General features: G+C 36.4%; 1 protein-coding gene across 2 annotated transcripts; it reads left to right on the forward strand.

Annotated features, from left to right (window-relative positions):
* The first annotated feature begins 1,368 nt into the window (after positions 1–1,368).
* On the forward strand, positions 1,369–9,010 carry LOC114469963 (Golgi-associated plant pathogenesis-related protein 1-like). Of its 2 annotated transcripts, none has more exons than XM_028457905.1 (6): positions 1,369–1,470; positions 1,539–1,564; positions 1,696–1,905; positions 4,077–4,154; positions 6,259–6,408; positions 8,816–9,010. In XM_028457905.1, exons 2-6 carry the CDS (start codon positions 1,558–1,560, stop codon positions 8,893–8,895), a joined length of 525 nt encoding a protein of 174 aa, XP_028313706.1. In that variant the 5' UTR covers positions 1,369–1,470; positions 1,539–1,557; the 3' UTR covers positions 8,896–9,010. The 2 variants fall into 2 exon arrangements, with proteins under 2 accessions (XP_028313706.1, XP_028313707.1); XM_028457906.1 differs by having other exon boundaries at positions 8,793–8,935.
* The last annotated feature ends 5,701 nt before the right edge of the window (positions 9,011–14,711 follow it).

Genomic DNA, 14,711 nt, shown 5'->3' on the forward strand with positions numbered 1-14,711 from the left:
AGGCAAGACAATATGAGATCAGTTAAGATTAGTCAAGATGAAAAGCATTAAGATAAAAGTGGACACAAGACTAGATGAGTCAAGATCAGATGAGATACATTAAGATAAGATGAGACTAGACGAGAGGAGACAAGACACGATGAGATCAGCCAAGGTCAGTCATGATGAGATGAGATGATAATGGTAAATAGACTTGTTTTATATAGCGCTTTACCCCTACACTGATGTAGCCCCAAAGTGCTTAACATATCAGCTGATTCACCCATTCACACACCAGTGGGACAGAGCTGCCAAGCAAGGCAGCTAGTCAACCACTGGGAGCAACTTAGGGTTCAGTGTCTTGCCCAAAGACACTTTGACACATAGACTAGGATGAAACCCCCAACCTCTCGATTATAAGACGACCCCTCAAATACCTGAGCCAAGGTCGATGCATTAAGACAAGATGAGTTGAGAGGAGAATAGATTAAATGAGATCAGATTAGATACATTGAGATGAGATGAGATCAATCAAGATTAGATGAAAAACATTAAGATAAAATGAGACAAGTGTCGCGGAAGCAAGACAAGATGAGCTCAGTAAAGATCAGACCTAATGAGATGAGACACATTAAGAGAAGATGATTTCAGAATAAGATTGATTAAATGAGATCAGTCAAGATCAGATGAGATTAGATACATTAAGATGAGAGAAGATCAGTCAAGGTGAGATATAATAACATTAAGATAAGATGAGATGTGATTAGTGGAAAAAAGACAAGATGAGATCAGTCAAAATCAGATAAGATACATTAAGATATGATAAGATGAGAAAAGACATGATGAGATCAGTCAAAATCAGATAAGATACATTAAGATATGATAAGATGAGAAAAGACATGATGAGATCAATAAAGATCAGACCTATGAGATGTATTAAGACAAGATAAGTTGAGAGAAAATGAGATGAAATGAGATCAGTCAAGATGAGATACATTAGGATGAGACGAGATCAATCAAGATTAGTGCAGATGAAATGAGATAAGATACATCAAGATACGTAAGATGAGTTGGGAGATGAGACGAGACACATTAGGATTAGATACGATCAGAGAGAACAAGATGAGAAAAGAAAACTACTCCATCATTCATTAATCAAATCACTGAATAAATCTGTTGAATTCCACTTTATGTGCGTGTGCGTGTGTGTGCGTGTGTGTGTGTGTGTGTGTGTGTGTGTGTGTGTGTGTGTGTGTGTGTGTGTGTGTGTGTGTGTGTGTGTGTGTGTGTGTGTGTGTGTGTGTGTCAGCTCTCTGTGGAAACACTGGGCTGGGAGAAAAAAAACCCATTAGAGGCGAGAGGCGTGTGTGTGTATGTGCGTGTGTGTATGTGCGTGTGTGACTCCTCCTTCGTGCACAGATGAGGAGGGACAGGTTAAGCCTCTGTACATAAATTCAAGCTCATGAGGACACAGAAGAGTCAGTGAGACAGGTGAGTAATGCTACACACACACACACACACACACGGAGGATGCCTCTCATGTTATTCTTTCATTGCAGCTTTCACAAGAGCAGCACGATGACAGGTAGGTGGTGTTTAATCCACAGAACACCATCCTTCCCATTAAGCTCTCTGCACTGGAAGGCACATTTCCTCCTGAGAGCCATTAATCTCTGCTAAAATGCTCATCAAACTGTCTTGTGTGTTCTGCTGCAGATGAAAGCTTTCAGAAGGAGTTCCTGGACAGCCACAACGCCTACAGGGCGATGCACAAAGCCCCACCGATGGCACTGAGTGAAGAGCTGATGGCATCGGCTCAAAAATGGGCCAATCACCTGCTGGCACTGGGCAAACTGGAGCACAGCAGCACCGGGAATGGCGAGAACGTCTTCTTCATGAGCAGCTCCTCAGGCCTCAAACTGACAGGTGGGCAGAGGTGTACTTGATACGTCATACTTGTTACTTGATTGAAATTGTACTCAAGTACAAGTACAAGTAAGTTGACATAAAATACTTAAGTACAATTAAAAAGCAGGTTAATTAAATAGTACTCAAAGTAAAAGTTACTAGTTACTTTCAACCCCTCCCCCTGCACAATTGGAACTGAATTTATTTTCCACAAAGGAAAAAGGTTTGTCAAAATGTACCGTTCATTTTAAAATAAAATAACACCAATCAATTCAATTTAAAACAAACTAAATCATCAGGCTCTAAGTATAGCTAAATGTATGAACTCTAAAACAGTGTCATGCCAATTATGCCATGTAGGTAACAACATAATAGGTAGAAACCTGAACAACCTGAACTGATGAAAGTGGTAAAATAACCTCCATTTAATGCTGTTATGGCGTGGTGTGTTACGTTTAATCTGATTGGTCGGCTTTGATGTGATGCATTTGATTGTTGTCTGGTCATTTCATTTTTTCTAGTTTCACAATGTCTGTTGATCATTTTAAAACAAAATAATAATAATTTACTCAGTAACGGTTGGGTGTAGAAATATAACCAATGACTTTACTTTTTTTAAAACATACTTAAGTACAATTAAAATGAGTGATTTAGAAATGTACTCAAAATAATACAAGTTCCCATAAAAGCATCTCAATTGCAGTAATGCAAGTACTTGTCATCCGTTCCCTTCACCTCTACAAACGAGCTGCTTTAAGAACCAATGGTGGCATCTCAGTGATCGATCGTGGCGTCTGCAGCGCTTTAATGCAGTGTGGGCAAACGTGACACAGTTTAAACGACGAGCCGAGTTACGCTGGGAGCGTTCCTAGTGTTCCCAGTGCTGCCGATGGTAAAGAAGACTCTGCAGCTGCAGGTCAGGGACATTTTACGGGAAAAACAACTAGGGAAAAAAAAATTGCAAAAGTTTCCCACAATGCCAAGCGGCAGTAAAATTTAACTGGAGAATATGAGTGCTAGTAGAAGGTCAATGTTTTATTTTGGCAGGTCATAAATTAAATTTATTTTCTTCCAAATGTGAGAAATGTTGTAGTTTTCTTAGACACAGTTTACTTCTCGTACTTCTTGTTGCTTTGCTTTGTTTAAACTTGCAGCTGCTCGGCCAAATATATGTTTAGAAAAATAAAAATACATTTCAAAGTATTATAGTAAAGCAATAAGTATGAAAACTGGTATATAATTAAATTCTGTTAAAAAATAATAATACAATTAGTTAAACTTTTATTGCAACGTAAAAATAAAAAAATAAGAAAATAAATAAGGTGATCTAGGCCAGTGGTTCTCAAACATTTTTGGCTCAAGTACCCCTTTGTAACTACAACATTTTGCTTAGAAAAATATTTAAAAAAAACAACTATAGATCAAAATGATGAAATTAACTGGTGATAACATACATTTTAAAGAATCTCATTTTGTAAATAAGTGGAAAGAAACAGTATTTAGATTGTGACCCCGTTTTGATATCAAGAATTTCTGGTGAACTCAAAGACATTTGTTTTTCTAGAATTAGTTTTTAATCATGTTGGAACTCAGATATTTGTCTTTACCGCCTTTTAATTGAACTAGATTTATATTTCACAAAATAAAAGTATAGTAATACAGTTGTTTAAAAATATGTTTTAATTTTAAAAAAAAAAGAATAATAATTTAATAATGTCGATTCAGAAATTTCAGGCGACCCCACATCCTATCCCGACCCCATTGTTGAAAAACGCTGATTTAGTGGCTCCTGATTGGATTTATTTCTATAGTTTTCATCATTCCCGGTAATGTCAGGCCTGGGGTGGGACCAAAACTAACACTTTATTTGTTAATTACCTCCTGCAGTGCCATTGTGTTCCCCCATTTGTAAAACACTGATCTAGGCCTTAAAAGCAGTTATTAGATATCAAACCAGAACACTTCTTGGTTAGATCGGACCGTTGTCTGCATATAGCAGTGCATTAAGACGCCATGCTGCTTGCATATGCACTCAGGGTAATTAAGGAAAGAAGAACAAAGCAGGTCGACACGGTGCCAAAAATCCCTCCCCTGGGTCTAGACGCTGAGAACCGCAGAGAGATGACGCCCTGTAGCTGTAGCTGTGTGATGGAGATACTTCATCCTGTCTCACTTCTGTGTTCACTCAGGGAAAGAGGCGGTGAACTCCTGGTACAACGAGGTGAAAGATTACAACTTCAGTCGGCCTGGATTTCAAGGCAACACGGGTAAGAAAAGTACATTGACAGGCGTGGGCGTTACACGTGGTGGTAAACAACAGGAAGTAAACAAGTCAAAGGTACAAATTCCAATAATCCTGGAGCTATACTAACTAGTTTGATTTCAACATGTACAACAGAGATGGGACTTTTTTTTATCACAGGACCACATATATATATATATATATACACACACACACACACACACACACACACACAGTATATGACTGTATCTGATCTGAGAGTGACATTATTAACAGTAATAACTAATCACATCTCACCCTCACTGTAAAACAACCCTTTCTATTTCCTACCTTGAGTCTCTCCTCCCTGCTCCCTTTCCCTCCCCCTCCCTCTCCACTTAGGTGTAACACTGCTCTCCCTTTTTATATTCTCCCTCTAATAAAAGATTTCTTACCCTTCCTTAGGGAGGGCTGGTGATGGTCACAATTAAGCAATAAAATAAATCAATTTATTTAATTGCAATAACAAAACATGCATTGCTGTCTCATAATGATTGCACTTCTTGTAGTGTTGACCTTTGACAGCATGTGCAGACAAAAAAAAAAAAAAAAAACAATAACTAATCTGAGCATTAATGCAGGAAACCACAAAGGGTTATGGTTATCATTTTGTGTGATTTGTATGTGTTTTTAGAGTCATTTTTTGTTGTTTGTGTAATAAGTCATTTAATATATTTTTTAGCCTTTTGTGTGTTTTGTTGTCATTTTGTGTGTTACGAGCCATTTTGTGTATTTGTGTTGCATTTTGTGACTTTATTTTGGAAGGCCGAGTCCATGTCTGATGTACAACATGAGACCTAAAGTGTTTTCTTGGACAAAAACAGGTTCTTTATATGATGTACAGCCAAATTAATCAAAATATGACACAAGTTGTGATAAAACTGTAGTAACTTGGAGTAAAAATGTAATCATGCATTCATAAAACCACTGAAAGAAAGTCATGATTAAAGCCTCACTAAGTAACAGAATTCAATTTCCCAGAGTCCCTTGCAGTTATCAATCAGTCTTTCTTTCCATGCACCTCTTCCTTCGCAAACTACCTGGTTGTTATGACAACAGATGAGCTTTCCTCAGAAATATTTCATAATATGCTTAAGTAAAAGATTATTTTCCGGATGTAGTTTCATCTATTTGGCCTTAAACAACGATAAATAATGTAATTTGTCTGGTAATCTGGTAATAAAGACTTTTTAGACTCCCGTGTGGGTTTACACAGATTGGCCCTCATTTATCAACGTTTCGTGAATACGAGTGAAAATCTGAGTGTACATTTGGCCTTACAACAGGACCAACACAAGAGTTATTAAACATTCTTATTCAACCAATTCCTAGCGTACAAATGATCGGATGTTGATAAATGCTGCGGCTGAATTTGTTCATCATTAACGTGTTTTGCCCTCAAATATACCTGGTTCAGAGGCCCCGCCCACTGAGGTGAAACAAACACTGGCAAGAAAATAAACGTTTTTGAAATGAAAATCAGTATTCTCACAGCTGAGGTGAAGTGTGAAAACTGGTATTTATTTATTTATTTATTTATTTATTTATTTATTTATTTATTTATTTATTTATTTATTTATTTATTTATTTATTTATTTTTACAAAAAAAAAAAAAGAAAACTGGAATTTAAGGAGCTTATTTTAAACTGCACTGAACAGCGTTTTCATATTGGCTGAGGTTTCAACTAAATCCTCAATAATGCCGCAAATGATGGTTTAGATAAAATGTTACTCACCCGCCGCCTAAAATCATAAATCCCTGCTATTTGGTCAAGACAGTACTTTACATTTTGGTCAAGAATTGTCAAAAAGTAGACGAGTCAGGCCGACGAGCCTTTTAAATTTATTTTATTTTGTTTTAATTATCCGTTTTGATCTGTTCTGAAAGTGTGTCTGCTTATGCTTCAATGACACACATTCAGATTTGCGTAAACAAGGTCAGACCTGACGTGAGGTCTGATCGTAGCGTACGATCACGTCAGAGTTGATAAATACCAAAGCTTGCATGAATTTGGTCAAACGCACGTCGTACGCTCAGATCTGAACTTAGGAAGGGTTGATAAATGAGGGCCATTGTGTTTGTGCTGCAGGTCACTTCACGCAGGTTGTGTGGAAGGCCAGCACTGAGCTGGGCGTTGGCATGGCGACGGACGGGAAGGAAGCCTTCGTGGTGGGCCAGTACCACCCGGCGGGAAACATCAGCAACCCTGGATTCTTCGAGGACAACGTCTTCCCTAAAGGTGACGTATAAGAGCAGCTTTTAACATGCACGCACGAGGAAGAAAACATTTACATCTTCTATTCTACAAAAAAATTTAAAAATCTAAAAAGATTTTTCATCTTCAGGAAGGATTTTTTAATTAAATACATAGTTTTAAATCAGTTTTCTTTATTATCTATACATATATTACTGAATAAAATTAAACCATTTCTTTCTCAAATATGTTTTGATATTTAGGGTAAAATCATCAAATACTGTATAAAAGGACTATACTCATTTAAAACATATTTATCCTTCTTTCACTTTTTCTAAGACGTTTATTAAGGAAAACCCTTTTCCTTTGAGTGTTTTTTACAAACATTTATTTAGCATCTAAGAGGTATTAGATTCCACTCTACTATAAAATGATGACTGTGAACCTGTGCCAATACTAACCGTGATGTTTTGATATTTTAATATAAATAAGTAGGAAAATTTGATTTCCTCAAGGAAATGCAAATATAAGCACGGACTGAAAAGCACGAGCTGAACGCTGCATTACGGAATGTATAAAAAAATGTTAAGAAATTAGAAAATTTGTTACAAAAAAAAACTATAAAATAAAAGCTGAAAAAGTTGAAAAAGCAAAGAAAGTTGAGAAATCTAAATGAAGTTGGGAAAAAGAAAAACCCCCCCCGAAAAAAGTTGGAAAAGGGAGAAAAATATTGTGACGGAGCAGCGCCGTCACAAACCAGGCAGCAGCACACACACACACACACACACACACACACATTTGGAAAAATAAATGAAAGTCGACTTGCCATATGGATGGTCGTGGTTCTTCTTTTTGAATGAAAATTAAACCCCGCCACAAATATATTTTGTATGAAGTTCGAATTTATTGAGTCCCATCAGTAAAAACCCAATCATAACCAACATAACCTCAGTCATTACTTATAATGAACACCAGTTTCACTGAAACACTAGTGAAGCTCCCACCTGCTCGTGTCTCACCTCAATATGTTACATTATATTACATAAATGAGCATAGACTGTAACACTGATATTCCTTAGTAAATCAGACATTATTAAAGAAGTAATGACCAGCTTGAGCATTAAGGAAACAACAAATGGTTTATGTGTTTTTGATGGAGTTGTGTGTTTTTTCAGTCATGTTTGGATATTTTTGGTGTTGTTTTCTGTGGTTTTGGTGGTTTTTTCATCTTTCTCGTTATCGTTTTGGTTTATTTTTGGGTTTTGTACTGATCTTGTGAGTTTTTGAAGTGATATTGTGTATTTTCCTGTAATGTATGTATTTTCAAATATTTTTTGTGTTCATTGTGTCTTTTGTTTTTGTTTTGTTTTTTTGCATTTAATTTGTGGGTTGCACAGAATTAGACTGAGAGCCGCGTGTGGCCCCCGGGCCACCATTGGTCAGAGTCTGATGTATATATATGATAACAAAGAGTAGTAGCTGTATTTGTTCCTTCAGGCTTCATTGACTCACTCTGAGCTTCTCTCTGTGGGATCAACGTCATCGCTGGGCTCATCCTGTCCCTTGTGTGTGTTTAACCTTCCTATTATCCTCAAATATTACCGACACATTTTACCTTTGGGGTCAATCTGACCCTAAGGGATATTTACCTTCAGCAAATTATTTTCAGAAGATTGTTGACCAAGTTTTTGTTTATTTGTTAAATACATGAATTACTCATTGATAATAAAACCTTGAGTTTGGGTCACACACAGACAGGCAAGTTTTACACAGTTTAGACAGCTTGGGGTCAAAATGACACCAAAGGAACACCATAGCGTGTAATATGTCTTCAGCACATTGAAAAAAATATTATTATGATATTAATGTTTAGTTTAGTTTATTTGAGAAATTCACAGCCATCATTTTTACAAAACACAAGATACATCATTAAACGGTAATGAAAGCTGAAATGTAGGCTGAAGCAAGAATGCTTATAGGCACCTACCCTCATATCCAATTATTATTACAAACAAACAAATAGCAACATAAACAAGAGAAAATATTTCTAGTACATTTTGAAATCACACAGAATTATCACAAACTACACACATTGATTCATAAATGATGTTGGTGTTTATGATATAGCATTTATATTAGTTCAGTGCCAGCCATTTTCAGAATTTCTGCCCCCCTCAGTGCCAGCCGTTTTAGAGCATTAGAGTCAATTGAGTTTTTGTTGAATCTGACCTCCTCCTCCTCCTCCTCCTCCTCCTCCTCCTCCTCCTCCTCCTCCTCCTCGGCTGCATGCATTGACCTTCTCTGACCTTCAGTCTGTTTGGACTGGGTTGAATCCCAGCAGACTGAAAAGCTCCTTTCTGCTCCTGGTTCTGGTGTTTCCGCTTCCACTTGCATGAGTTACCATATTTTGTTTAATTTCTTCTTTCCAGAATAAAAGCTGTGCATTTTCTAGCTGGCAGAGACGCCGCGGATGACAGCTCGGCCAGTAAAGAGCCTGAGGTGAAGCCTGAGAAAAGCTGCAGCGTGCTGTAGATGCTTGGAGGACAGCCTGCAACACACACACACACACACACACAACTGTTTTGGTCATGTTAAAGATATAAACATGTAAAAACATCCAATAAAACCTTATGCGTTATCAAACTGACCTGTGCCTCAATCCTCGTATTTATTAGAGACTTTTTAACATTTCTTTTCATGTAACATGTAAACAAGCTAATCTGGGCCGAACCGGATTAATCCTTATATCTGGTGAGAGAAAAGGTTTGTTTGTTTTATTTAGATCTCCATTAGTCATACTTAGTTATACTATAAAAGCAGTAGCTATAAAGATATATATAAGAATATATATATTCTTCCTGGGGTCTACGTCACAGACTACACATGCATGACAGTTGCGAAGTACAACAAACAGATTAAATAAGATGTACAAATAACACTCACGCAGAAAAGAAAACGTAACCAAAATAAAACATACTAACCAAAGCAAACATAATACATAACATAAACCGAAATACACACAACATAGAAATGCAAAAAAAAAAAACTATAAACTGATTAGAACAACACTACCTGCAAAATATTCAGGTACATAATTGTGCCATAATGCCATACATCATTGGTTTCCCAATCTTTTTTGTCCCGAGTACCCCCTTTTTATCATAAGTACCCTCTCCATAATTTCTTATGCTTTTTCATTTGTGGAACAGCGGCCTCTCCTAACCCCCCCTAACTGTGCCACATCGGTTCAAAACATTAGTTCCCTAAGGCTTAGTCTACAAATTTAAAACAATAAGTGGAATTTATTTATTTTTTATTTTAAAATGTGTGGGTAATGGACATTGTTTAAAATAAGGAGAGGTAACTGACACCAGTGCAGTATAATGATGACCAATAAAATTGTAAAGTGAGTAAAAGACAAAACATATTAAAAAAAATATTTAAATCCTTTTTTTCTTTTTTGTTATTTTAAATCTGAATGGGTTTTATAGACAACATACTGTGAAATTGATCAGTATCAGGATTTTACAGCTACTCTGAAAGTTAAAAGAAATATTTGTTAGTTTGATCCATTCAGAGAAGCATGCAACCACTTTTTTATTTTATAATTTTTGGGGTAAAAACAGCTTTGGGTCAGGTTGCACTGCATTTCTCTGTTGCACATTGACTAATATGTGATTCAAAGATGCTAGATTCCTTTTACAATTTGAATTACTTACGAAAACAATTATTATTGGTTGCAGTATTTTTTTTTTATTGTGCTACCTCAAAGGGATTGTTGGGCCCAAAATTAAAATATACATACTTTTCTTCCAGCCCATCAACCCAACTCATTGGTTTTGCTGATTCTGATTTCCAAGCTATCTGCTGTTTCTGTTACTGGTCATTAAAAAAAATGCTTTAGAGAGTTTGAGTCCTGTGGTGTGAAAAAAGGTGTCTGTGTTTTTGGGGGCAACATATTTAATTTAGTCATTTTCTTTTGCACTTTATACAATAGCTTTATTTCAAATATGAATTGCTTTAAAGGTATTTTTCTTATGTTTTCATCAGAAAAGTTGTTAATGTTTAACCTTGATCTACATCTGAATATTCAAAGTCACACATGTAGTAAAAACAAACACTGATGTGTAACTTGGAATTGTTAGTTCACCAGTTATACATGATACATTTTTACCATTCAATTGTAGATAATACAATGCAAAGCATCTTATTTTGAATGGATTATTGTGTTGCTTTTTTTAATTATGCTTTTCTCTTTGTTGTTACTAGTTATATTAGTTAAACTGGTCAATTACAATGTAATTAAACACAAAGTTGAGGGACCATGTTACAGTTCTATGGCTTACACATCTGCAGTTAAGTTGAGGATTCATTTTGATCACGGTGATAGGTTCAGGGTCCGTGGGAAACCTGCATTATGAATAACTTTACGCACCAAAACTGACGTATTAAATTTTCATCAATCATATAAAATGTTTAGAGAGCCCATATCAATTCAGGCCCATTTCAGCCACAAAAAAAAAAAAAAAAATCACCACAGAAAGTCATAATTATGAGATAGAACATAGAAAAAATGTCCATACAAAAAGTAAACATTTTTTTTGAGTGGCAGAAAACCAAAGACAAATTTTCAGACAAAAAACATAATTTGATCATTTGTTAAAACGAAGTGACTTTGAAGACTCGAGTGCTATTTTAGAGAAGAGGAGTGATGCCATAGGTTCACTTCTCTACCTTTGATTCTACTCTTCCTCTCCCTCCGCCCACTTTCTGGATATCTGAACCATCACTCTGAGCTGTGGCTGTGAAGCTCCGGGGGGGGGGGGATGCCGGGGGCCAGAGTGTGACTGCCACCAGTGACTCAGCCTTGTTCTCCGCTGTCGTTGTCCACAGAGGGTGGGACGCTGAGCATCATGGTGGTGCCTTTTCCTGCTGTGACCATACATAGGAATGAATTTTGTTTTGCTTCAAAGTAAATTAAAACTGTTTAAAAGAAAGAAAAAAAATAGTTATCTTTCTTAATCCCTTGCTGCTGTTCTTTAAGATTTACTTAAAACACTAAACACTGGAAACACTTTCACGGGCCAAAAATCCGATGTACACATTGAACCGTGGGACGAAGTTGCATCCCTACTTTCTACCAGCCATGTTTGCTGACGTCATTATGCTCGTATGCGTGCAATGCTGTGTTCAAGTCCGGTGTCACGGTCTGATTTTACCTTGTACTGAGATTCATTATGAGCATGCGCAAAACCGGAAAACGAAATTTTGCGACTTCTGCCGTGCTGAGATTGAAAATTCAATTTCAAAGCTGTCATTTGATGAGTGCTGAATGGCTCTTTTTCTTGGGGAAAAATGTACAACTGCTACAAGGTTTCAACACCACAAAGAAAGGATAGACAGGTTCATCTTCTTCATAGTGAAGGGTCATTTATTTTCCAAAAAAACATGATTATAATATACATTGCAATAAATAACAGTTAACCTAATGTAACTTTACAATAATAAGCTGTTGTATTCATATAAATCTGATCATGACAGTCATATTTTTTTTAAATTATTGATTAATTTTTTATCGATGGTCGACTGATGTGATGTTTTAAGCATTTTTTAAAAATCAGTTCAGCAATCTGTGTGCATGGCTAATCCAGCACGGGTACATCTCAGTACGTAGCAGTCTCGTACTGAGTTTATAACCCTATCATAATTCAATAAACAAATAAAACACGTGTGCATTCACTTTGAAAACAAAAATTAGTTTTTTTTTGTTTTGTTTTTTTTTTTTTTTTTTTTTTGGGGCAAAAATTCATTTTTCGGTAGTGCGCATGTGCGCGCATGCGCATATATGTGCATATACAATCTCAGGACGATGTGCACTCAGACCATGACACCGGAAACAACTCAGAAGAGAGATTTACATGCGGGTAGACCTGTGGAGGGCCGCAATACGCCTGTGTCTAATAAGTCATAAGTGAATACCAGAGAACCACATGAGGGAGCATGAGAAATTATAAGAAAATATGTAATTAAATATAATGTTAATGTCTGACTTAAAGACAAGCAACGTGAAATTAACAGTAAATATGCAACGTGTTGACTTGTATATGAACTGTAAGTATATTAAATAAACAAATGTGCTTCATATACCCATCTATGTTTTCATTTAGGCTTTATTATAGTGTAGGATTTAGGGCTGGGCGATATATATATAGAGATTCACGTTTTCTATTTGGCGATACAGAAAACTACAATATCACATGTATTGATATATATCTATTTTGTATAAAAATACTTGTTTTAGGAGTCGCTGCTTTTAATTCTAAAAACATTATGTAAAGCTCAGGTAGATGATCACTGAGTGTGTTCTAACCCAGACCTTCCCCATAACAAGCCACACTACAGAACTCACTCACACATGCTGTCCCTTACAGGTGAAAAAGCATAAAGCAGCACATATTGTGCAGCTGTTTGTTAATAAATGAGCCTGTGTAGCATTTTGTATCAGCAAATTTAAGCCAGAATTGTCTTTCTGGTCAGACTTAATTTGAAATAAAATTATCCAAATGTATATTGTATATCACTATTTTGAGAAAAAATATTGAGATATGAGTTTTGGTCCATATCGCCCAGCCCTAGTAGGAATGTTCACAGCATTTCAATGTCAACATTGGTAGGCTTACCAGATTCATATCACCTACATGTATTTAGTAAGTGGTTGACAAGTGTCTATTTTAGATTTCCTGTGCACTTGTTTTAAAATATAAGGGATACTGGTGCTTGGTTGTGGTGGTGGGTCAGACATATTTTATTGTATCAATGACCTGTTTTCTGTTTATATCACTACATACTGTAAAATCACTTTACTGCTGTAATTACATTACTGCATGCTACTTAAGGGTTCAAGTTAATGATTGATAAATGATTATGTTTTAAAGCAACATCAAATGCAGTTTTTTTACATTAAGGGACATGAAACTTGTGTTGCTGGCTGACTGGTTGGCTCCCCACACCGCGCATGAACACGTTCAGGTCGCATTTCAAGACCAAATCCAAGCTATCTGCTGTGAAATGTGTTTACAATAAAAAAAAAAATGTAAAAATACAAATGTTATGTTTTGTTTTGCCTGTTTGGATTTATTGAAGAGGTGAAGAAGAGCTTATGGCTGAGTTGTGATTTTTTTTACACTTTGATAAAGGAGTGATGTTTTGTTTGTTTAAGGCAATAAGCTAAAGAGAAAGGATGTAGATGTGCTAAATGATTATTATGTTTGCGTTTTCAGAGCCACCGTACTGAGTAAGTGCATTTTCATGTTGTGCCAGTAGAGGGCGCACTTGGTTTAATGCATGTTGTTAGACTGCATGTTTGGCTGCTTTGATGTTTTTGAGTTACACAAAGGTTTGATATCATGGAGTTTAAATGTTTGTGTTGCATGAAAATGAAACATTAGAAACTTGAACTTTATGTGAAGGGATTTCCTTGTCCATTGCACATTTAAGCACAAGCTGCAAAGAGATCCAGGAAACCACAGATCGCACCATGCTTCCTCTGTGGCTTCCTCGTTCACTGACTCTGTAGAAAACAGAGAGACTTTCATGTGAGGAGTCACTCTTCATGCTGTGGGTTTCCGCTTTGTGTGGCCACCTGCAGAGGATCTGAAAATATTTGTTTGCTAAATGTTGGGACCAAACAAACACATTTGTCATGGTAAGCTTTGATGTTTGTGAGACGAGTTCAGGATGAAAACAAAAGTCGGAGATACAAGAGAAGTGTGTTCATAGTCACAGTTGAGACTTGACATTGGCAAATGTTAAGAGTTATTGTCACCTGTATTTGTTCTGTTGCATCCAGCCACTATCTCCTCCACCTGCATTCTGGTTCAGTCTGAAGCATCATGAAAGCCATTATCATCAAAGGTCTCACTTTTAAGTTTTCAGGTATTAACGTCCATAACAAGCGGGACAGCTTGGACAGTGAGTGTAGAATGGGAAAGTAATAAAAAGTTGGTTGCAACACGCCAATAACCAAGAAAGAAAAAGAAGAAGAAGAGACATTGAGCGCTGCTTGCATAGATATAGATTCATCATTGAGTGGGTTGGTTTGTTGCTGCGACACGTCAGCATGGCCACCATATTGGTAAAAGCAAAGCTGCCCTGTAAACTAATGCTAGTGAATGGACCGCAAAGTTCATAAAGTCCCTTTCTACAAATACGTTAGTTATTTATTTTTATTAACCCATTCACACACACATTCATATAATAGGGAAACAGATACAGTAGGTGTCAAAACAATGTATTTAACTTTGAATTTGATGATTATATTTAATATTTACTACTGTATGTTTAGGACA

The sequence above is a fragment of the Gouania willdenowi genome, chromosome 9, assembly GCF_900634775.1.
Source record: "Gouania willdenowi chromosome 9, fGouWil2.1, whole genome shotgun sequence".
In the NCBI taxonomy this organism is placed as follows: Eukaryota; Metazoa; Chordata; class Actinopteri; order Blenniiformes; family Gobiesocidae; genus Gouania; species Gouania willdenowi.